General features: G+C 37.8%; 1 protein-coding gene across 1 annotated transcript; it reads left to right on the top strand.

The window, feature by feature from the left end:
• Positions 1-736: 736 nt before the first annotated feature.
• TPO (thyroid peroxidase) lies at positions 737-24,897 on the top strand (the record flags this gene model as incomplete). The annotated part of the gene is made up of 8 exons (XM_009071205.1): positions 737-866; positions 3,509-3,715; positions 9,241-9,756; positions 15,914-16,172; positions 16,691-16,861; positions 19,290-19,527; positions 23,376-23,584; positions 24,727-24,897. Coding segments are annotated over 8 exons (1,901 nt in total), but the record flags the coding sequence as incomplete, so codon positions are not given.
• Positions 24,898-25,284: the final 387 nt, after the last annotated feature.

Here is a 25,284-nt window from a genome sequence, read left to right as displayed (position 1 = left end):
TAGTGCTAGCAACTTAAAATGCATACCAGTGCTCAGACTTGTGCACAGGCCCCCTCCAAATCTTCACCCAAGAAATTAGTATAGATGCAACTAGAGGGAGAGCTGCCACTGGATTCAGCCATCACTGCCCTTTCCTCAGTCCTTTCTCCTTGGGTCTTTCTAAATTATTACGTCTCTATTACAAATGTCCATTTTTCTTTTAAGCTTTATTCGCCATTACTCTAGGGCTTCTTTATATTTTTCTAAGCCTTGATTTCCTAGTTATTGCTCTAAACAATCATCTTTTTAAAGATGCTAGCAAAGACACTTAAATCTGATTTAATGGGGAATGAGGATGCTATTAGGAAATCACCTTTATGTCAAGTATTTCAAAGATGTCAAAAGGTAACCAACTTGGTTTATAAACATAAGTGAAATAGTAATAATTCATTAGCAATTAATTTTTTTTTAATTTTCCTTTTGAGTCGAGCTGATGTCATCATTCAAGAAGATGTGTAGTTAATGCCTTTTCAAAGATCACTACATGAACATCTTATTGCAATGGTATATTTATTGCTGCTTGGCTGATGATTATTTTATATTTATATTATTTCATACTCAGATTTTATATTCAGAATGTTAATATAAATGTATTACATGTACTATATTCAGAACATATTCGGAGGTTCAGGATGTTTTTTGTTTTGCTGCTGTTGGTTTTTTGGATTATTTTTGTGCACTTTTTTTCTTTTCATAGGGAACATCCTAGATGGGGAGCATCCAACACAGCTTTGGCTAGGTGGCTTCCACCAGCCTATGAAGATGGGCTCAGCCAACCTCGAGGATGGGATCCCAGCATCCGATACAATGGAGTCCAGCTACCCTTGGTTAGAGAGTGCACCACAAGATCACTTGAAATACTTACACTGGGCTATAACCATACCTGTCACCACAGGCCTCCATTTACATCAGTAAATCACATAGCAAAACATCTGTGGAGCTCAGTTAAGGAGCCACTGGCTTTGCTAAAGGATAAGTTCACTCAACCATGTACTGAGAGGTCCTCTGCCCCTGGCTGAAGTAAGCTCATGGGGCAGTGCTGGAGAGTACTGACTGCCCTGGGGGTGAGCTCTGACGAAAAGTACCGTGGCACAGAACAGGCTCAGCATGAACCAGCTGTGTGCCTGGCCTGGCGTGCACCAGAAGTAGGACAGCCAGCAGACTCAGAGTTATGATTGCTCAGGTAGAAAAAAGGCTGTTCAAGGTGGACCTAGGCATAGCTTTCTTATGCTGAAAAGGCTATTATAGAGAAGAGGGAGGTCTTCACAAGCATGCATGCTGCCATGGCAAGAGGTGATGGTGTCAAGTTGCTCCAGAGAAAATTTGGTGTTGATACAAGAGTATGAATTTGTTGTGAGAACAATTGAATGTTGGAATAGGCTTTTGTTGCAATAGGAATTAAAGGTTGGAATATGAATTCCAGCCTAGACAACTGCTGGAATATCCCTCATGGGAAATACCCAAGACCTGGGTTGATGTGGTTCTCAATAACCTAATCCCTGCTTTCAATATAGAGTTGCACAGTGTGGTCTCCAGAGTTTTCTTCCAGCCTAGACTTTCCAGTGATTTTATGATTCTTTGTTTCCCTTTATTCAGGGAAGGAGGAGGGGGAAAACCAGGTTGGGTGTTAACTAAATAAATATAAAACACATAGGTGTTTTATAGGACATTTCTTCTAATCCAGTTAAGCAAGTTTTAACTGAACAAGTATTGCTGTCAAATCATAACTTTATTTTTTAGCTAGCTAAAGTTACTGAGCTTAGAAAGTACTGCAATATTCATGGATTTTAGCAGCTTATATACTTTAAAAATAGCAGAGCTGCTATAGAGGGAAGTTCGAACAAAAAATATTTGCTCAGAGGACCTGGTGAAAAATTCCCCAGAGCAGTGAGCAATGATTTGGGCTGGATTTACAATTTCTGGTTTGTTATCACTGCTTTGAAACCTGACTTTTAATGGACTCAAAGTCTTGTTATTTTAAACATTGTATGTTTAATAAGGATAAGCAATAGAATTTAGTGTTAATGTCACCTGCAACTCATGTTATTAATTAAATAACATTGTCTCTAAGCTGTGCAATTTAGCACTCGAAGATGAAAACCTGACATTTACATAGGTAAATTTCCAGTAGGTAGTACAAACTGCGTTTTTCTAGATTCGTTAGAATACATACTTGTAAAGTAAAATGCACTAAAACAAGATTGTACAACTGTACCAAATCTCATCATGTCTGACCATCAACAAGGTTCTCTGCTTTGTTTCAGACTGACAGGATAAAACTGTGATCAATATTTTTCCTCATTTACATAATTGCCTCTTTTGTACTTTTAGATATCTTACTATATCCTTTTAAAAGCAACATGAAAATAATGTGGAGGTGATAGATATGTATCAGGATTAATATAAAGCAATAGTAGAACACAGTGTAGCTGTACAAGCTAACAGTGATAAGAAAATCTTACTAACAACTGCAAGAAAAAAAGTTTATGTTTTGTGGCCACCAATGCTATTAAAATGCTGATCTATTTCAATATAAATCCTGATGTTCCTAACAATTCCCATGTTGCCTGTTGTCCTTATCGATTCTATTTGACAGAACCTGCTTTATACGTTCATTCTATAGCCCTTATATTTATTACAGATTCTGTGACACTGTTTTTTGTGCTGCCCTTTCAGTTGCTTGACTTCTAAGGCAGCTGCTGTATGCCAGGGAATATTTTGCAGCATGAGGGAAGAACCTGTGAATAATGATACCCTTATCTTCACAAACTGAGTGCTGATTTTGCTCTGATGGTTTTGCTTGGTTGTTAATATAGGCTGGACATGTAGCATAAATGTCTCCATGTGTTCCTCATTAGAGCATCTATATCTCTGTGTAACTTGACTCAGAAATTTTTTGGCTTCTCCCTGCCTGGGAAAAGACAGCAGGCCTTTCAACTACCTTATATTCACAACCTAGCTTGTCTCCTGGGCTGCATAAGCTCTTCCATTTATTTACAGTACAGCCCAGAGCCTCTGTGTATCAATGGTGATTTGAGGTTGCCCAGCAAACAGAACCCATTTCTTAAAGGACAAGAAAACAGAATAAATAGAAAGAAAACTTTTAGACAGTCTAAAAGAAATGTATAGTTTTCAAAATTCTGTGGAAAGGAACAGATCAAAGATACACTGCTCACAGACAAGCATAGAAAAACTCGGCTGAAATGTCTTTGAACCTGCTTGTGGCACCTGGGTCTCAGCTCCTAACAGAAATAAGAGTCTGTCAGAGGTTGGGGTTTTGTTGTTGGGTTTTTTGTTTTGTTTTGTTTCTAGGCAATCCATTAAAAGTACTCTACAGTATAAAGTATTCTAAAGGTGGGGAGGGAGGAAGGCAGCTTTTTATCACTGTTCCCCCTACATTTGTGTTTTATCATTTTGTGAGAAGTAAAAAGCAAGCTTGGCACTCAAGGTAAATTAGTTCTCTTCCCAGGTTCGTGAAGTGACAAGAAAAATTATTCACGCATCTAATGAGGCTGTTACTGAAGACAACCTGTATTCTGATATTATTATGGTATGGGGACAGTACATAGACCATGACATTGCATTCACACCGCAGAGCACAAGTAGAACCACCTTCCTAAATGGGATGGAGTGCCAGATGACATGTGAAAAACAAAATCCATGTTTTCCAATAAAGGTAAGATTCTAAATTAATTTCTTCAAGAGAAATTCCAGGGTCTAAACATGTGAGCCACATAAAACACATTAGTCATAAGCATATGCTGAAATAATTGTGAAGCAAATTGATAGATCATCCAGAAATATTAGAGCAGACAGTGATAGAAAAATTGAAACTCAATGCAATTATTAAATGAAACAGGTAGATATTTAAATTGTTTTGTGAAGATAATAAACTATATAGTAAGTATGCTTAATGGAAACATCAATTTTTTACCTCATTTTTACTCCAGGTTTTTGTTGCAGAGAAAACTTATTATTCCCTCCTAATGTTACTGTTCTCATCCTTTAATGTTTTTTGAGTTCCATTAGGGAAAATAGCAAAGTAGTCATAAATAATTCTGGCTCTATATTTCCAGCCAGATAAAGTGAAAGGGTCTTAATTTTACTCAGTGAAAACAAAGGTACTTCTTGCAGGTAATGCAAACTTTTGAAGAGAGCTATCTTTTCAATACATATACAAAATGATCTTCAGGGAGTTGCTGAAACTTGCATATGTCACATCTTTGCTTTGAGCAGATAGAAAGCATGAATTCAAACTTGTTAGAGGGCTAGAAAAATAACATAAATTGTTAAAAATATAGGATCCTCTATTCTTGACCAGTTAATTTAAAAGTATAGTCATTCTTTCACTCAAAAAATTGAGTGGCAAAGTAAAACCATGTTTTTGTTTCTCAAAGTTAAACCTGCCCAACTCATGCTACAGGAGAGTTCCATGCCCACTACATCACTTGGGCTGATGCTCCCATCTCTGTGCAGAGCAACTTAAATTACTTTCCTTAGTGTTGGAGCCTGTTTACTGGCCAGCTTCTCTTTCTGCTGAATCCAGCGTAGGTAATAAATTTCATCAAAACAGAAAATCCTTTTTGCCTCAAGAAACTGTAGTTGATAAACATGCCACAGTCTCATTTTGCCTTAAGTGCCTCATTCCTCTTTCATTAAACATAAAAGAAAATATTCAGCTAACTGTAATGAGAACCAAATCAAGTCCTGTGTTAAAAAGTGTCTCGTCTTCCATTTGGTGAGGGAATTTAAAATACAAGGAAGATTAAGTGAAATTAGTGACTGCCTAGAATTTTACCCCAGGCAGGTAAATCTCTCACACTGGAGATATGGACTTCTGAAAGTTTGCAAGCATAGTTGAGAGCATTCAGAAAGAATCACATTCTCTCAGATGTGGAGTGACTGAGGGCACTGAGTAACCTGAATTAGCCACAACAACCCTAATTACTTAGACTATGTCATAGTTCTGACGAAAGTCTCTAGTTTGTTGTTTTACAAATTGCCATCTGGGGCAAGAAATTATTTTTTTTGTTTATGTCATAAAGTAATAGCCTTGGAAACATCCCCATTCCAAAAGTCTTATCAGGAGAGGCTAGGGCAGACATCCAGTTCCTGACCAGCAGTGTCTTGCATGATGTGATGAAGGATCCATCTGCACTGTATGACACAATATATTGACTCCCATTTTTAAAAAGTCTGTTTGCTATAGATATAAAGCTGAAAAAGTCTTCAGAAGTCTTCATTTTGTGTCTATGACATATTCTTTAAAATAGCACAATTAGTATTGATTTTTAAGTGCAAATGCCCCACAAAGACTCATACTGTTTCCCATTACTTGAATCAAACGTGCATCACATGGACCATTGAAGTCTAATCACTGAATCCTGACTAATTCAAGCCTAGAAATCCCATCTGCTTTAAAAAGAGACAACTTACGAGATCTTTAAGAAAGGACTCCAAGGCTAATATTGTTCATGTGGGAGGGGCGTTACAGTGCAGAGAGGAAGAAGCTGCACAGCTTCTCATGGCATAGACTCAGAAGTGCATCCCTCAGTGCTCTAATCAAGGCACAGATTTCAGATTTCTGTTTTGGAGCTCTGATGAGATTCATCACAGAGAATATTTCAAAGATGCTCTTGAAGATGTTATGTGAACGTGTACTGAGTCTATCACTGAGTGTAGCCTGGAAGCCACTCCTATTCAGCAGTGTAGCCTAGAAGGGGGACAGGTCAAGGCATTGCCATGGTTACCTTTGATGTAGTGGCTATGATAGAGGACATACAAAAAAAATTCAGGCACAACCCTGTAAGTATTAGATAAGTTTCCCAGCTTGTGGACTTGTTACATGGTTCTGGACATTTTTATAATAAAGGCTATAGAATCCCAGTGATTCTCACATAGAGCCTGCAGCTTCTTCTAGAGTCTGAACATTCTTTTTTTCTGTATCTCTTCAGGATCACATGATGTTAAAAAACCCCAAAAAATAATCACTAGCTTTAGTTTATACTTCTTTTACAGCAGCCTGCTGCACAGGTGGTGGTGGAGACAACTTGTGTTTCTTCAGATTATTATTTCACGTTAGGGCTGAGACATAATGAGGCATTAGAAAGACTTTCATAGGGGCACTAATGACTTTGCTCGATATTACATTGCCACCAATAAGTTAGACACGGTGCATACACATAATACAATACAATATGTAAAAGCTTTCAGACAGTTCAGATACAACATGGTGGAAAAGAAACAAAGCCACAGAAAAGGTTATTTGCAAAAGGTGACATATAACATGACAGGTTATTGTCTCAGCTACAAATAGATCAGTCAGTATGTGCTCAACAACCAGCAAAGTGAGCCTTTGCCTTTTTCTTCTCTGTTTCAGAGGCAGCAGCTTGCTGTCAGATGGGGTCATGGCCTCTCCTCCAAGTTTCATGCCCACAAATAAGTATTCATATTTTCTTTTTTTGCAAACTGTCATAAACCATAAACTAGGTTTTCTTTAAGCCTACAGCAAAAATCCTTTTACAAGGTCATTTCCCAAAGAATACATTCACAATAAGAAAGATTTTTCTTTAACTAACAGTTTAGATGTTGTACACTTAAACAATTAATGGCTTTCATTTTCCTGCACAGAAAAGAATTTCACCACAACCAGGTTTGACCATGCATATATAATAACCATTTAAACCAACATGTAGCTATACAGAAAAACTACTGTGGCCAAGCAGGGTTTTGTTGTGAGTTTTTTCCCTCTAGAACTATGCAAGGCAAAGAAAAAAAAGGCCTATGAATATTATTCATTAGTTTTGGAAAAAGTCTGTGATTCTGTACCCATTTCAGCAGAAAAGGGTCTCTTTTTTCACTTGGATTATTTTTAAAGTCTTTTGAATAATAACGTAAGGAGCCTCTCATTTGCACATTCAGCTGCTGGCTGCACACTACTTATCTCCTGAAAAGGGAAAGGACGGCATTATGCAGCTCTGCCAGTCCCTTAATGTTCATTACTGCTCTTTTTCTCCACTGGGGACCAGAAAGGTTTGAATTGAAATTGCAGAGGCAGTTAACTAAAGATTATTCAGTATGAACTTCATTTGCTGTTGATATGTTTTGCTGTGAGCCTTGCTGTTTAACAACTTAAAGCCATCTCCTACATTTTTTTCCCCAGTGGTACCTGAATTCTTCCAGGTTTTCCTGATAACTAGAAGCAGGAGACACTCAAATGCATACAATGCTGTGACTGTCAAGTTCAGGTATCTGTAGTACAAGATGACCTACCTGCTTACATTATCAGCAGAAGGGAACAAGAAACCACTATAATAGCATGAGACTTAATAACAGAGACAAATACAAAATAGAAAATACAAGGCAGAGAAATTATTGATTTCAGAAATCAATGAAAGGAAGAAAAAGAAGAAGCTGGTAATTTCCTTCAAACATAACCTACCTTGATTTTCTGAAACCTAGGCAATGAAGAAATAATGGTAGAATTTATTTACCAAACAAAATTAAAAACAAATGAAACCCTTTCTTAATGTGAATGCTTTGTTGGTATCAATCCCTACTGACATGAGTTCTCAGTAGCAAGAAAATTTTACTTGGTATAATAACTGAAGTAACAATGTTATTATTTGAAGCTCATTAATTTCATTCTAAAGTTGCATTGTTACTGTTAACCCCAATTTAATGACTGTACTATCTTCATAGACTAATCTCTATATTATTAGAAGAATGAAGCAGAAATTACATCATTTTATATAACATGCAGTATTCATTGTCTTCTTCCAAAGAGTTCTGAAAAAAAAGAAGGGTTATCTCAGATGTCTGTACAAAACATTATTTTCTCTTTGTCAAGTTTTGAAATATTATTTTTTCTGAGATATTTCAGCAGGTTTAGTACGTGCAATATGTACCTATTTCATGTTGGTTAATTGTTAACACTAGAATTATATTCCCTGAAATTTGCACTCCATAATTATTATACATTTTTTAATTTAAGTTCATCTTTTTTAAACTCTTTGAATGAACAGGCTGTTGTGAGTCATTGTTGGTACACAATGCAGTAGTGTTAGAATTTGGAAACAATGTGCTTTTCAGAAAACAGGAGTTTGTAAAGACAAATCCACATCAGAAAACACAGACAGATTTTAGTAATTTTGCAACATGGCAGGTTTTGTTTTTAGTGATGAACTCTCTTCTTTGAAATAAACTTGATGGTCTGAGCTTTCCTCTTGACTATCCTTCAATGTGAATGAAGCCTTTCTCCCTCTTCCTTTCTCTCCCTCTCCAGTATCTCTGCTACCCTCCCTATAGCAGTTACAGTATTCATATACCATTTTCAGTGCTCCTCTGTGACAAAACTAGCTGTCTGGTTTAGTCTGTATTCTCCTAATATTCCTACCTATGCCTCAAGATCTATTTGATAACTCCCACAGGTCTCTCTCTGGCCCTTTACCTATATTTGCAATAGCTAATGAAATGACAGACTGTTTCAGACTATATCCATGCTGACTATCACAGAAATGCTAGATCATCATTTGACCTTGGTGTCTCAGCTGCATGTAGATCAAACTGATAAAGAACTGGGCAGTCTTTCATTTAGCAAGGTCTATGTGCAGCCTTTGCTTTTTATAAAGATAGTCAGAATTTAATACTTGTAAGACACCGCCGCAGTAAAATAATGTGGGAGAGGACATGTGGGAGACAGGCAGAAAGCAGAGTGAATATTCACATCTGCTTTTTTTAGTTAGGAAACTAGATTAGAATTCAGCATTGAAAAAAACTTTTACGGTGTGCTGCTGCAGACACTGAAGCTCATCATTATGTTTTTATGCGTACATGTAAACCTGCTGCTTCACTTGCTGTTCAGTAGAACAGAATTTGACCAGATGTTCATATCTTCACTGTGATGCATTTTATGGTGAGTTTTGATTGTGAAGCCAAACTAATTTAGGTGTAGATGCATTACATCAGTAGCTTCTATCAGAGTAAAGGTTTTGGGTTTTATTTCTGCCTTTGCTTAACAAAGGTTCATCTCTGTGCTTAAATCTGAAGAAAAACAATCTCTATGCATTTAGAATATGTCACTGAAGGAGGTGAAATCTGAACAACAGAAAAATGAGCGAGAGGATGCAAATATTTAGACAAGCCTTCATTCCGCATCCACAGCTGTTCTCTTGACCTCAGAAAATACCCTTATTTATGCAGGTGACCACCAATGACACATTATCCACGGGGATGGATTGCCTGCCCTTCTACCGCTCATCTCCTGCATGTGGCACTGGTGATCATGGTACTCTCTTTGGAAATATATCAGTGCTAAATCCAAGACAACAGATCAATGGTTTAACTTCTTTCCTTGATGCTTCTACGGTCTATGGCAGTACCCCTGCTGTTGAAAACAAACTGAGGAATTTAACAAGCAAAGAAGGCCTTCTTAGAGTAAACCTTAAATATTATGATAACCATCGGGAATACCTGCCTTTTACAGACCAGATCCCATCACCTTGTGCACAAGACTCAAATGCAAGCGAAGGTGAGAGGATTGAATGCTTTCTGGCTGGAGACAGCCGATCCAGCGAGGTCACATCGCTGACTGCTATGCACACGCTCTGGCTGAGGGAGCACAACCGCCTGGCCCAAGCCCTCAAACGCATCAATAGCCACTGGAGTGCTGAGACAGTCTACCAAGAAGCACGGAAAATTGTTGGTGCTCTGCATCAGGTTGGCTGCCTGTTTTCTTATCTACATATTGCAGTGAATGTCTTAGAACATAATTGATCACAAAACTTCAAATACGTTTCTGTGAGTGGCTTTTGAGATCACGTTACCTTTTCCTTCCAACTTACTCATGTGCTTCAAATTTGGCAAGTTTAAGCTTTGTTTTGTTTTCCACATTCCTGAATGCCATGTCCTGGTGCTTCGTTTGTCCAGGCAGCTCAGTGCTCTGATTTTCACAGCAGTTTCCACTCTGCTACATATTTATGCGGAAGTTTGCAGTGTCTGTTTTGTCAATTGAAGAGGCCTTTTCAGATACTTTTTTTATGGTTTTTTTTTTTTTAAGGAAACTATTTTAAAGTAATATTTCTGGTTTTACATAGTGTACAAAATGCTTGCTTTCTCACAGGTAGTGAACTGTGAAGTTCTCAAGAAGGCATTAATGCACAAACTTCAAGGGCTACAATTGACACGAGATATCACAAGAAATAAGTTCAGGAAAATACAGAAGAAAAGAGTCCATAGTAATGTTTATAGCATATCTGTTTTGTGATTCCTATAAAGAGATTTAATTTTTATTAGTAACAAAGGAGAGAAAAATTGGGGAAGGAGGGAATAAAATTTCACTTTTCTGATAAAACATTTTTCTTCTACCACGAAGAGGAATATGAAGAATGTTTCCTTTAAGAAAATACCTGCATTTTCTGATGTGTTGTTAAGCCAGACACCTTCAGAGAAGTAACATCATTTAATTGTATTTAGTAGGTCCTTTTGAAAAGTTTGGCTTTTTATTTACTATAACCATACCAGCTCCTCTGCTGTAAATATGCCATTTACATTAAAATAATGGTATTGACAAGTCAGAATAATTGTAAATACTTGTTAGAAGAGAAGTGAAAACCTAAAATCAGGCCTATGTGCATTCATACACTTCTGATTTACATCCACTAGCATTATGGCCTGAGAGAAAATGCTTTGTGCTAGGCAATGCACTGCATGGATCAGGGCTGCTCATTATCTCTGCCAGTATCACAGACTAATGAGATTTGCCTATGGCTCATTAGAAATGTGTTTGAGTTATATGTATCTGGTTTAGAGACATTCATTCAAGGGAGATAATTGGAGTATCTCTATTAATGTGGTGTGCTAACCAGCACACTAATGACAGCCCTGGTTGAATTTACCTTGAGATTTCCACTATCGAATTTTGTTTCAGTTGCTACACATTTCTAAAATTCTCTTTTTTTGGAATGAATACTTTCAAGCATAATTTCTGCTTGTGGGTGTGTAATTATAGAGGATTGAACAAAAAGCCTTCTCTTCTTTCGAGAATAAAGAGAATGAAAAATCTCCCTTTAGACCACACGTTTCCTCCTGGATGTTTTTTGGTACCAGAAATATCTCTAGTGACAAAGTTTTAATAATAGAGACCTGACAAGATTACCAAACATAATATTACCTGTTGATATCCTGGACAAATCAGATTTTTTTTTGGCTGTATTGTAGACAGTTTTGCTGATAAGTAGTAGTTTTTACAAGCCACAACAGTGGTTAACTCTCCCTTGTGTTTTATGGGAATGACATGTGCTTAATTCTACAAAGTATTAACACTGCAGTATACTGTGGCAAAAATACATACCCTGATTTACCTCATGTTTTGTTTAAAAAGACATTTTTTCATTGTCATTTAATAACAGAAGAAAAAATACTCGATTATGCAACGGCTATAGTCTTAACATTACTATTTTGTACATATGTAGTTTGCAGATTATAACTGGACACACCTGTGCTGTTCCTTCTGGAGACAGTTTTCCCTGATGTGTCATTTGGATTGTGAAAGCCAGATGATAGGGCACTAGTCAGTGAAGCAGGAGTTTTGCAGATCAATCTGAATCAAATTTATTACAGTATCAGAGAACCATCTCTAAATTAATGGTGTTACTGGCAGTTGATCCTAATAGTAGCTGACAACAGCCTTTAGTTTTCAGCATATATATATAGATATAGGTGTTTTTTTCACTTCCTTCTCCATCTGTTTGTGTTCTCTGAGCATCTTGCACCCCTACTTCTCTGCCATGATCCAAGGAATGGGTTCAATGTGTGTGTCTTCTGAGGCTGACATACATTTACTTAACTGCTTGGATGCAACTTGTTTGTGAAATTTGATGATTAGATAGCTTCTCTCAGAGAATAATCTATATGAAATTGCAAAGCATAAATAAATGATATATATTATTAAATAATATATGTTGCTCATGTTTATAAAGAGTATAGTTTAGACTGTTAACAGAACTATAATAATCTGTTCATATTTATTTAAAATGGAACTCATACAATCACATTTTAAATAAAATTTAGGACTTCAATATAATCTGTAAATCCTTTAATATTTACAGTGAGAACTTCAAATTAACCGCGCACTTTAATGAAACAATCAAACATCGTTGCTATGTTTGATTGTTCCCTTTTATTTCTGCAGTCTTTTCCGAGTGCAGAAGCTTCATTTAATTGGTTCTTCACTATTTCAGTGAGATACTATTCCTTTGCAGTTATGACAAATTAAGACAAGATGCACATTTGGCCTTACGATAGTTCACATATTTTTACATTCTCTTTTCCAGCCTTTTTTATTAAAATTTTCCTTTTGTAACAATTATGCCCCATTCACACCTACTTTAATGTAGAGGGTTTTTTTCAAGGAAAGTCTGCTGAACATTATGAGAAATTATGTGAATTTCTGTATCTTCTGCACCTAACTTGTAATAACTTTTAACATGAACAAAAAGTTCTCAAAAATAATCTGAAATTATGTAACCTATGTCCAAATATCTAATGTGTGGCTGACTACTGTTGGAAGTGACTCAGCCTGGAGGCAAATGCAGCCAGGATATTCACTGAGTTGATAAGGACTATTGAGAATCCCTGTGATGATTCTGCCTTCTGAATGAGAAGTGTTGCCTTTAATACTAACAGCCTGTTTGACTTGCAGTATTTTCTTGTTTACAGGTCAGGATTCAGTTACTTTTTCTATAAACAGTGCACATGGGATACATGATACGATATAAGATCTGTACAAAGCCTTTTCTGACACTTGTAAGACACTTAGATTCTGTCTCTGTCTGGATACTTGCCAAATTGACAAGAAATCAGCATTTTCTTTGCTCTGATATGACTAAATGAATGATATTTAAATACTCTTGACCTCTATGCTAACTATATGGTAATATGAATTACAAAAGTCATGTAAACTGTTAAAACACGGTGCCCATTTGCCATCATTTTTCATCAAATGATACTGTTGAAACAATGGCCACCATGAGACAGTAGAAATAGAAATGTTATTGATTAGAGTTTTTTCTTCATGAAGCTTCTGTAGACCTTGGAATTGATACTATGTGGTGATGAATGCATCCTAAGAGGAGCTTGGATTACCACTAATCTTATAAACGTTACAAGTTGAGACCACAAAGTACCTTTCAGATTTAGACTCATTATATACACATACTTTCCTTATGCTGCTGCAAATACCTGAAAGTTAATTTATTATTCATAAATAGACTCAAAGCAAGCCATAAATGACAGAGCAGTTCATTATACTTGCTTGCAATTTCTTTTCCATATAGTCGCTTTCTGTCTGATTTTACTGAAGTATTTTGAGACAAGTACATACCTTTGTTTCCACAGGAGAATCTCATTTGTTGAAGGAACACTCTACTGAAAGAAAGTACTATGATTATTTATGCCAAATATGAAAAGAAATAAAGCTTTCATATATTTCTCTGAGAGCAGGGATTGCATGCAAAAGAATATTAACATAAATAGTTTTGGTGTTTGTCAGTTTTTTACACCTTCTTTAAAACTTAAATATGTGTAAGTTATGAGAACTTATAGCAAGCATCTCTTTGACTTCATGCAGAAAAATTCAAGCAAGGTGCATTCAAAGACTACACAAATACTGGATGCTCTTCCAGGGGTCCTGTTGGACAACAAGAGGTCCATGAGTGTGCCCTTGTGTCTAAGAATGCCAATGGAATCCTGGGATGCATTAGGAAAACTATTGCCAGCAGGTCAAGGGAGGTGATCCTGCCCTTCTACTCCTCTCTAGTGAGGCCACAATTGTGTCCAGTTCTTGGCTCCTCAGTACAAGAGGCTCATGGAGTTCCTGGAGCAGGTCCAGCAGAGGGCAACAGAAATGATTAAGGGACTGGGGCACCTCACTTCTGAGGAAAGGCTGAGGGACTTGGGCCTGTTAGGCCTTGAGAGGAGATGACTGAGAGGGGACCTCATTAATGTATTAGATATAGTTGCTTTTTCATTAATGGTTCCCAGACATAAAATTACAAGATTACTACTCCTCTAGTTTTTCTACCAACACTAGAGAAGTCTCATCTAAAACACAAACAAAAATTTTTTGTTAACAAAAAAAATTTTTATCATTTTGTGATATTTGTTGCACGGCCTATTTTCCTACTAAACCATATTTAAACCAATTTATATCACAAAAATATGTTAACATACAATTTATTTTTTACTTAAATTTTTAACCTCCCGCTAAGAGGTTGGACCAGATGACCCATTGTTGCCCCCTCCAAACTGGCCAATTATGTGATTTTGTGATTTTAGATGTGGTACTTCGGCACAACTAAGCCTGTGTTGTCTAACTCACCTCTATTTGATAGAGCCTTATTTATCCATTGGAAGTTTCCATCAAATAGATGCCTCTCCTAGCTTAAGGTAGGCCTTAAACCTCTTTTTTACCCTTAGCCTTTTAATTTTCATGGCTTGAAATGACAGCCCCTGTTCCCTTATCATGGAAACAAGAAATGAAGATGTTGCCCTTGGAGCAAATGAAAAATCTCAGATGCCCTTTCCTTCAGGGAGCCTGGCCTTTATAAGCAGTATAGCTTGGGATTTCATTTACAAAAAGCCAAAAAATTAGTCATATCAGGATGTTTGTGTCCATGACTAACCTAGTCCTATTTAAAGTCTTTAGACAGAATTGCTGTCTTGCAAAACCTTTGTGAATGTAGAAAAAAAATTAAATTCTCAAACAACAGTGTCAGTATTAATTTCTAGCAATTATTTTATTTGTTTCATATGTTGCATTAAAGGAGCTATAAAGGGAATTCTAACCCATTGTCTTTCAAATATTTTGTTCACTGCACATCCTAACCTGAAAACACAAACCTCTGCCTTCTGAGGAAAGTGAACAAATTCTGGAAAGGTTTGCTTGTCTCTGCACTGTGCCTAAGACGCAAGTTTTCCATAAGGTCATTTTATGCCAGTTAGCTTTTCAAAATTCACTATATCAAGTTCAAAGTAAATGTGTATATTTATTGCATATTATATTGAATCTATAAGGTATTTTATTGAGTTCATTATGCTTCACATTTATCCCATTATGCTTTATTGACTTCAACATAATCTTTAACCTATAATGCACTTTCATATTATTTGGTGCATTACAAAATTTCCCCCTCTTTCTTTTTGCCTTGATTACTCGCATGCTTTTTCATGTGACTGTCATGCTATACAAAAAAGCATTTGATGGAAGGTGTTTATCAGGCTTTTAATTTTTGAAATTTGCTTTTTACAAGTCTATAAATTGGCTTGAGTTTAGTATAAAATGTCTACCAGGGAGTTCTGGGCACCAGTATTTTACAGCCTGGTCATTTCAAATAAGTAAAGAAGATTTGCGTAACAAATATATGTCTGAAAAGAGAATCTGTTCATATTAGCAAACATTCTTGAAAGATTTTAGAGTGCTTCATGTTCTCATTGCCATTTTTAATGGCATTATAATTTACACCATCACAATCAAGGCTTTTAATCTCACCATACCTCCCTGTGGGCTGGATTACCTTGGTGGATTGTAAACAAGCAACACTGGTAGTCTTCATTCAAGAGGCTTTGGTCTAGTGTTTATGGTAGGGGTAACAGAGGTCTGACTGTTACACTGTACTGAGCTGCACCACGGATTCTCTCTGCTGATTTGACTCCTTATTGCAAAAATAAGACTGATATTGTTTATAAGATAATACTACTCTTAGTCATGCCAAATGCTCGGGCACAGATGAGTGAAGAAAAAGGCATTTAGCCTCTAGGATTCATTGCTAGTCATCTATAGAAATTATGAACAATGTTTGTTTTTCTTTTCTTCCAGATTATTACTATAAGAGATTATGTTCCCAAAATCATTGGTCCAGATGCTTTTAATCTGTATATTGGCCTCTATAGAGGCTATGATCCCACAAAGAATCCTACAGTTTCTAATGTATTTTCAACAGCTGCTTTTCGTTTTGGTCATGCAACAATCCAACCGATAGTAAGACGATTAAATGCACAGTATTCAGATGATCCAGAGCTGCCAAATCTTCATTTACATGAAGTTTTCTTCAGTCCTTGGAGGCTCATTAAAGAAGGTATGGTTTTATTTAAACTGGTTTTGGAGTGTGTTTTTTTCTCCCCAGAATAGTGTAACTTTTTTCAAAGGTACTTATCTTGAATTAGGTATGGGAACACTTATTTAGTTACGTCATTTATTTAAATTGTTGAACAGATTCCAGAATACTAACATGAACTCAGATGATTATTCTGAATTGAATAGCTGTCTGAATCAGACAAAAGTTACTATCCAGATTAAACCAGTCTGGTAGATTTGCAATAGAAGGATGATTGATGATGATGTTTCATATCTTTTTGTTTGTGGATTAATGTATTAACAGCCTTCAAATTATTTCACACCTGAAGAAAAAGATGGAGATATTTCATTGCACTATTATTCTATTTTAAACTAAAAGTGGTTTTTGCATGTGTTTGAATGTAAAAGCCTGCAGGAACAGTCTTTTAAAAACATAGAAACATATGTGTACACATTTTTTAAGAAAGTTATGATCTTTTATATATATGCTGTAATACTGTATTATTTTTGTGTTTGAAGGAGGCTTGGATCCTTTACTAAGGGGTCTTCTAGCACATTCAGCAAAACTGCAGGTGCAAGATCAACTGATGAATGAAGAGTTAACAGAAAAGCTGTTTGTGTTGTCCAATAATGGTTCACTTGATTTAGCATCATTAAACTTACAGCGTGGCCGTGATCACGGACTCCCAGGTCTACTGATTTTGCTTGAATTTTCTTCCAACTAGTAACTCAAGTATAACTGCTTATATTTGGGTTGTAATCATAAGGTTTTAAATAATAGCCCAGGGTAAGATTGGACTAACAGTCAAGCAGCAATAACCCATCAGGCCATGGATAGAATCATCAAGGTTGGAAGAGACCTTTGAGATAATCAAGTCCAACTATCCACCTAGCACTACCACTGTAATCCCTAAACTACTAAACCATATCATCCAGTGCCAGATGCCTTTGAAAGACCTCCAGGGATGGTGATTCCACTACCTCTCTAGGCAAACTATTCTGATGCCTGACCACCCTAACAGTGACATCTTTTTTCTAATATCTAATTTGAACCACCCCTGTCTCGGCTTAAAGTCATTTCCTCTAGTCCTCTCACTGTAGGCACGGCAGAAGAAACTAGCCCCTGTCTCACTACAATCTCCTTTCAGGTAGTTGTAGAGAGCAATGAGGTCACCCCTGAGCCTCATCTTCTCAAGACTGAAGAAACTTAACTCCCTTAGATGTGCCACATAAGACATGTTTTCTAAACGTTTTACGAGCCTTGTCACCCTTCACTGGACATGCTCCAGCACCTCAAAGTCCTTCTTAAAGTGGGGGGCCCAAACGAAACACAGCATATGTGCCTGCTTAGAGGAAGACTGCTGGAGCTTAGTTCAATATGAGTGCATCAGCTATTAAAAGTACAGTAGGTTCACAGGGCTGTGTGAAAACATTTTACAAGCATGCCACAGCTTCAGAAGCAGAGGAGCTGGTCTGCAGTATGAAGCTCAAAGGCATCCTTGACTGCAGTGGCCATGAAATGGTGGAGTTAAAATTCTTAGGGCATACACCAAGCTCTCTACCTGGACATGAAGAGAGCAGACTCTGGGCTGCTCAGGGAGTAAGGTCCCCTGGGAAAATGCTTTGAAGCTGCTGGGATGCATCAGTGCTGGTCACTTTTTAAGCACCACCTCCTAAGGGCACAGGAAAAGGCAATTCCTAAATGTCAGAAGTCCAGCTGATGAGGCAGAAGGCCAGCTTGGCTGACCAGAAATCTTCTTTTGGAGGTGGGGCAAAAAAGGAAGGTGTATGCTCAGTAGAAGCAAGGTCAGGTAATGTGGGAGGATGCCCACTGCTGTAGGGAGAAAATTCATGCGGCCAAAGTTCAATTGGAGTTGAAGCTGGCCAGAACTGCAGGGGACAATAAGAACAGTTTCTTTATATATATTAATGGCAAAAGACAGTGCAGAAATTACATTGACCCATTACAGGATGAGGCTGGACATCTCAAAAACATGGACACAGACAAGGTGGAGAGATTTTCTTTGCCTCTGTCTTCAATATCAATGATGGACTAAGAGGATCCCAGTGCCCTGAGCTGGCTGTGAAAAGGATGAACTCCCAGTTGACCCTGATGTTGTGAGGCATCTGCTGCTCCAGCTGTCTATAAATCTATAGGGCCTGATGGGATTCGTCCAAGAATACTTATAGAGCTGGCTGATGTCATCACAAGGCTTCTCTCTATGATTTTTTGAATGGACTTGGGAATCTGGAGAGGTCTCGCTTGACTGGAAGCGGGCTAACATTGTCTCAATTTTCAAAAGGGCAAGAAGGATGACTGTGGTAACTACAAGTCTGTTAGTCTCACATCAGTGCCTGGTAAGGTCATGGAGATTATTCTAGGAGGTATTGAAAAATGCCTGAACTGCAATGCAGTCATTAGTCTCTGCAAGCATGGCTTCATGACGGAAAAGTCCTACTCGTAAAATCTGGTAATCCACCTAGTTGATCAAGGGAAGACAGCTGATGTAATCCTTTTTGCTTTCAGAAAAAACCTTCCTCGTAGGTCCCTTCCAACTCCAAATATTCTGTGATACCAACAAAGAAGAAGTCAGGCAAAAATGCCAGGAGACTTGCACAGATGAACAAGGAGCTCCTGGAATTACATTATCTTTAAGGTCCCTTCCAACCCAAAACACTCTTTGATTTTATGAATGTAAAAGAAACCTATTGTCCAGAAAGCTGGACAGGAGCCCTAGGACACTCCTTAATAAAATTATTTAGTTGCTAACTTAATTCAGATTGCTTCTTGATCACCCTTCATCTGGATTCTGTATTCCTAGTCAAGAAATCTCAAGACACAGTGCATGCTGCTATTGTTGATTATCACATTTTAATTGCTTAAATATGAAAGAATTGTTTTAAACTTTTGCTTTCCTTCAGAAAATGATGCAACAATTGTGTATTCTGTACTTTCAGATCATGCCGTAATTTCCCGTATCTTTATAGGCCTTTCTTTAGACATAACTGTCTATGACTGTGATTAAGGCTGTCAAGAAAGAGTGCTTATAAATTTATTTATTTCATATATCATGCTTAATAGTCAAGTCTAATCTTCCTTTTAACATCATTTTTACAGGTTACAATGAATGGCGAGAATTCTGCGGTTTGCCAAAATTGGAAACTCACACTGACCTGAATACAGTAATAAGCAATCACAATGTCACTGAAAAAATCATGGAATTGTACCATAATCCTAGCAATATTGATGTTTGGCTTGGTGGTCTGGTAGAAGACTTTCTTCCAGGTGCTAGAACTGGTCCCTTGTTCGCATGCATAATTGGAAAGCAAATGAAAGCACTAAGGGATGGTGACAGGTGAGTTTATTCATGTAGTTGAATTGTGTTAAAAAAAAAAAGAAGCAGTAGCAATGGAGATTTTACAACAACTTAAATATGCTTTAAATAAATCATTCTTTGCCACTTCTGCATATTAGTCTTAGGTCTTTCAGTTCTGCTGGGTGAGCTTTTGATTATTCTTCTTTGGTCCATATACAGTTTCAATTCCAGATGACATGGATATTGTTTCTATGGTACTGAGGATTCCAAATTTGCACTCCTGGTGAAAATGCAAGGTACCACTAGAAGTTAAATCTGGCAGGAGCCACTAAATTCTATGTGGACAGATGTAGTACTATCCAGGCGTTACCTCCCTGAGGCCTGCACAGGGCTCAAGACCTCAAGAATCTCAACATTTTTCTTTGGCAACTGCAGTAATGTCAGAAGGGATAGGTAAAAAGCTGTAATTCATGCTTTGTAGAGGGGAATGATAAAAACACCACATACCTGGCCTTATGTGGACTGGGACTGTAGAGTACTCCTAGAATTGCCTCATTGGACACATAGGATGTCCCTTCACCCAACCCTGCACTTCTGCCAACAGGATCTTGTGCCAGTACAACTCTTCACACCAGGAAGGCAGGAGAAATGCAGTTTCAAGTCACAACAGGGAGCAAGAAGCAGTTTATGTTTTACTTCTATTCCTGAAGCAGTTATAAAATTAACTTTTTTTCATTTCTGTCACATACTTGTGGCAGTTATTTTGGATTTTATGAAAAGACTCATTTTAAAATGCTCACGCTATGCTATCAGTGGTGTTTTAAGTACATGTGGTCCTTACACTCACCTTTAAACTCCTCTTATAAGTCACTGTTATGGAAAAGAACCATTATGGAAGTAAGCAACCAAGGCAGAATTTAAATCTGAACTTTAAAAAATGTTAATTAATTAGCTCACAGGAAAAAGCAATGTTAATCATAAAGGTGGTATCTTATTAGCATCAACTGCATAGACAACAAACATTTGAATCAGCTATGTTAAAAATGTGGTTGAAAGTCCTCTAAACTGTACAGGCATACTTGACTCTATCTGGAGAAGGAGTATCTATGGAGGTTCTTCCAGCTTTGTTTCTGCAGTGCCTTACGATGTTACTTATTATTCAGTTTCTTATAGTACTACTAGCATTAATTATACTTAAGCATAATTTAATATGTTAACTCCAAACTGAGAAAAAGAGAGTCCTAGTAATGAAAGAATTCTCCAAGTTTCTCCCACAAAGTTTGTGGTAGCTAACTTAAATGTGAAATGGTATTCTGTCATTAATACCACAGGAAATATCTAAGAGAAGTATGTGACAGCATGTTATACTTGACACACTGTAAGTATAAGAATGTAAAAATCTAACACTCATTTCAGTGCCTTGTCAGATAGAATATTGGGTGTTATCCTTATCTGCACCAGTGACACTACAAACTAGATACCCTAATTGACAGGCCTGTAAGCAGGGATTCCTAAATATCTCTTCTATCAGACTCTTCAAGTTCAGAAAGCAAGACTAAGTGAAATTTTTGTCTGACTGAATTCCATTCTGATAGCCCTAAAATCTTTTGCCAGTAATCTGATGAAACATGACGGGATTTCTTCTTCCCATGTACTAAATTTAGACACTGTCTTAACCACAGCCACATAACCTGGAACAACTTGTTTCCAATTCAGCAGCCTGTAGTATATGAAGTTTAACAAGGGCAAGTGCCAGATTCTGCACCTGGGATGGGGCAACCCTGGGAGTATGTACAGACTGGGGAATTCAATGCTGGAAAGCGGTGCCATAGAAAGGGACCTGGAGGCTCCTTGCTGATGTCAGGTTGACTATGAGTCAGCAATGTGCCTGTCGTGGTTTAACCTCAGCCAGCAGCCAAGAACCACACAGCTGCTTACACTCCCTCCTCCCCACTCTTCCCCCCCCAACCCGGAGGAATGGGGAGGAGAACAACTGGAGTAAAATATGTGGGTTGAGATAAGGACAGTTTAATAACAATACAGAGCAGAATGAGCTACAATGCCAATAGATAATGAAAAGAAACCAAAATCAGTGATGCACAATACAATTGCTCACCACCCGCGGACCGGCGCACCCCGAACCTCCCCCAGGATCGGCCCCTTCCGGCCTGTTACACCGGGCATGACGTGCCATGGTGGGGAATATCCCTTTGGCTAGTTCAAGTCACCTGTCCCGGCTATGCTCCCTCCCAATTTCCTGTGTATCTTCTCACTGGTAGAGCATGAGACACAGGCAAGAAAATGTCCTTGGTTATGATAAACACAACCCAGCAAAACCAAAACAACAATGTATTATCACTTCTGAATTCAAAACACTGCACTACACTAGCTACTGAGAAAATTAACCCCATCCTGGCTAAAACCAGGACAGTGCCCTGGCAGCCAGGAGGGCCAATCATATCCTGGGGTGCATCAGGCAAGGCATTGCCAGCTGGTAAAGGGAAGGGATTGCTCTGCTCTACTCTGTGCTGGTGTGACCTCACCTTGAATATTGTGTGCAGTTTGGGGCACCACAATATAAGAAAGATATTGAGCTATTAGAGAGCATTCACAAGAGGTTAATGAAGATGGTGAAGAACCTTGAGGGGAAGCCATATGGAGACCAGCTGAGGTCACATGGTGTGTTCAGCCTGGAGAAGAGACTGAGGGGAGGCCTTATCACTGTATACAACTTCCACAAAAAAGGAAGTGGAGAGACAGGAACAGACCTCTTCTTTCTGACAGGACCCAAGGGAATGGTCTGAAGTTGCATCAGGTTAGGTTTAGGCTGGATATTAGAAAATAGCTCTTCACCCAGAAGGTGGTTGGACACTGGAACAGCTCCCCAGGGAAGTTGTCACAGCCCCAAGCCTGACAAAGTTCAAGAGGTATTTGGACAACACTCTTAGGCACATGGTGTGATTCTTGAGGACATCCTCTGCAGGGCCAGGAATTGCACTAGGTGATCCTCATGGGTGCTTTCCAACTCTGATTATTCTGTGATTCTGTGATTATTTTTTGACTCTTCCTCTGAATCTTATTTTCCCAATGTTTTCTTTCCTTTTACCTCTAAACATATACATATGCGTGTATGTTTACATATACATTTTATATAATGTGTATAATTTAATAGATACACCTTTGTAGCATCAACTGGTTCTTCTGCTCTAGAACCACACTCCTGATCTGATGTAATAGAAAAAACATGTCCTGTCCGTTCCAGACAGTCCTCCTAGCTTACTTTTTTTATATGACCAAAAGCACAACTACTGTCTTATGTTTTTCTACTGTAATTAATTTGCATATCTACAGGTTTCTTAGGAAATTAAGCACTCCATATTAAGCAGAAGAGCATTCAGCAATACCTGTTTTCAGGGTAACCATTCAGTAATGGTAAGCAGAATTCAAAAGCTATGGTATAGGGAAATCTATCACGGCTACTCCTGCAACTCTCCTCTAATTTATGCTTAAAACAATTTATGAGTACTGGTATGTGCAGGAGTAAACATCCAGTTCAACCAAATTAGTTTCAAGTGTTTCTCTCAGGATTGAAACTTTTTCTTGCCCCTGTGTCATCAATGAAAAGCAATTTTGCACACATTATTAAAAAATATTCTTAACCAGCTGGTTTTAACACATCACCTGAGCTGACCAGTCCAACAGACTCACACTAACCTTTTCATTACTTTAAATCTAGTTCTGTATGGTAATGGCATTTGGTTTTATTGTTGTTATATCCACTTACTTTTTGCTGTAATTTTTGGCATTTTATATAAGGTGCTGTAAAAGCAGAATAATCAGTTCTTTGAATTTGATCTTTTCAAACAATGTTCTATCAATCTTTCCAGATTTTGGTGGGAAAATGATAATGTTTTCACAGAAGCTCAAAAGGCTGAACTCAAAAAACACTCATTGTCCCGCGTGATTTGTGACAACACAGGAATTTCTGAAGTGCCAGCAGATGCCTTTCAACTTGAAGCATTTCCACAGGATTTTAAGCATTGTAACAATATACCTGGGATGAATTTAGAAGCTTGGCAAGAATTTTATCGGGAAGGTAAACTGGTAGTTACCAATCTTTTCTGACAGGAGGGGAGAGTAAGTAGCAGTTAGAGCACTAACTTTGATTGTGGCAAGTCTTGAATTACTGGTCTGATGCACATCTTTAGCAGTTCTAACACTTAGAAATGGGATTAGTTTGAGTTGGAAGAGATCTTTAAAAGTTGTCTAGTCCAACCCCCTTGCAATGAGCAGGGACATATTCAACTAGATCAGGTTGCTTAGAGCCCCATCCAACCTGAACTGGAATGTTTCCAGGGATGGGGCATCCACCACCTATCTGAGCAACCTGTGCCTGTGTTTCAGCACTCTTACTATAAAAAAAAAAGCCAAACAACTTCTTCCTTATATCTATTACAAACTGACCCTCTTTTAATTTAAAAACATTACCCCTTGTCCTATTGCAACAGGCCCTGGTAAAAAGTTTGTTCCAATCATTCTTACAAGCCCTCTTTAAGTACTGGAAGGCTGCAATAAGGTCTCCCTGGAGCTTTCAGACCTCCAGGCTGAACAACCCCAACACTCCCAGCCTGTCTTCATAAAAGAGGTGTTCCAGTCCTCTGATCACCTATGTGGCCCTCCTCTGGACTCTCTTCAACAGATTCATGTCTTTCTTATGTTGGGAACCCCAGAACTGGACACAGTACTCCAGGTGGGGTCTCACATGAATAGAGCAGAGGGGCAGAATCCCCTCCCTCGACCAGCTGGGCATGCTGCTTTTAATGCAGCCCAGGATACAGCTTTCTTGGCTGCAAGTGCACATTGCCAATCTGTGTCTTTCTCTTCTTCTTTCTCCAATTCCTCTGTAAAAAAGATACAAGTTGCAGACTTCACTCTGGCAACTTGAATGGCTGGTGAGATACCCAGGCATTACAACAATAAGGGTAGAAGTTTTTAGAGAGCAAATGTTAACTAAGAACTCTTCAGAATATACTGTAATGATAATTTTACAAGGATTAGATACTTGAGGTATTCCATATAAATTTTTTTCCAAAGATGAGCAACTAAATTCTTCATCACCTTAAAACATTTGACCAATTTCACTAAAATTCATTTATAACAGTATTAGAGAATATTGTCCATTTGCCAGAGTAAGGTGGTAATTTCTTAAAAGCTTGTAAAGAGACTTTTTCTTTGTAGAGGAAGAATGTGGAACACCAAAGAGTGTGGAAAATGGTGATTTCGTATACTGCTCAGAATTTGGAAAATCTACAGTGACTTATACATGTCAATATGGATTTGAATTACAAGGAGAAGAGCAATTAACCTGCACAAGCAAAGGATGGAACTTTGAGGCTCCCATTTGTATAGGTAACTTTTTTTTATTTATTTATGAATTTTCCAAAAGCTTAAGTCCGGTACAGCTTATCAGAAGTGGACACACTCCTATGTGCTCTTGTAGTCAGCCTTCTGAGCTTATAGGTATCTGAGCATGATAATGTGAAACTCTCCTTGCACCGGAATTACTGTCTCAATCTCTACCCATCCTGATTCAGCAATCAAGCTGATGATAGGAAAATGGCATTAAAAATGCCTAATTAAGTAAAAATTAAATCTATTTACAGCCAGTAGGGGAAAAAAAAAAGGAAACCAGCAAGTCAGAATTATACATTGCTTGTTCCTATATGTAGCATAACAGCATGACAGACAGTTGTCATTTTCCTAGCATTGTTTCAATGAATGTTCCAGATAAAAATT

This window comes from Acanthisitta chloris, unplaced genomic scaffold (assembly GCF_000695815.1).
Source record: "Acanthisitta chloris isolate BGI_N310 unplaced genomic scaffold, ASM69581v1 scaffold4353, whole genome shotgun sequence".
In the NCBI taxonomy this organism is placed as follows: Eukaryota; Metazoa; Chordata; class Aves; order Passeriformes; family Acanthisittidae; genus Acanthisitta; species Acanthisitta chloris.
Note: the sequence above shows the minus strand (reverse complement) of the source record. Positions and strands in the feature narration are given on the sequence as shown.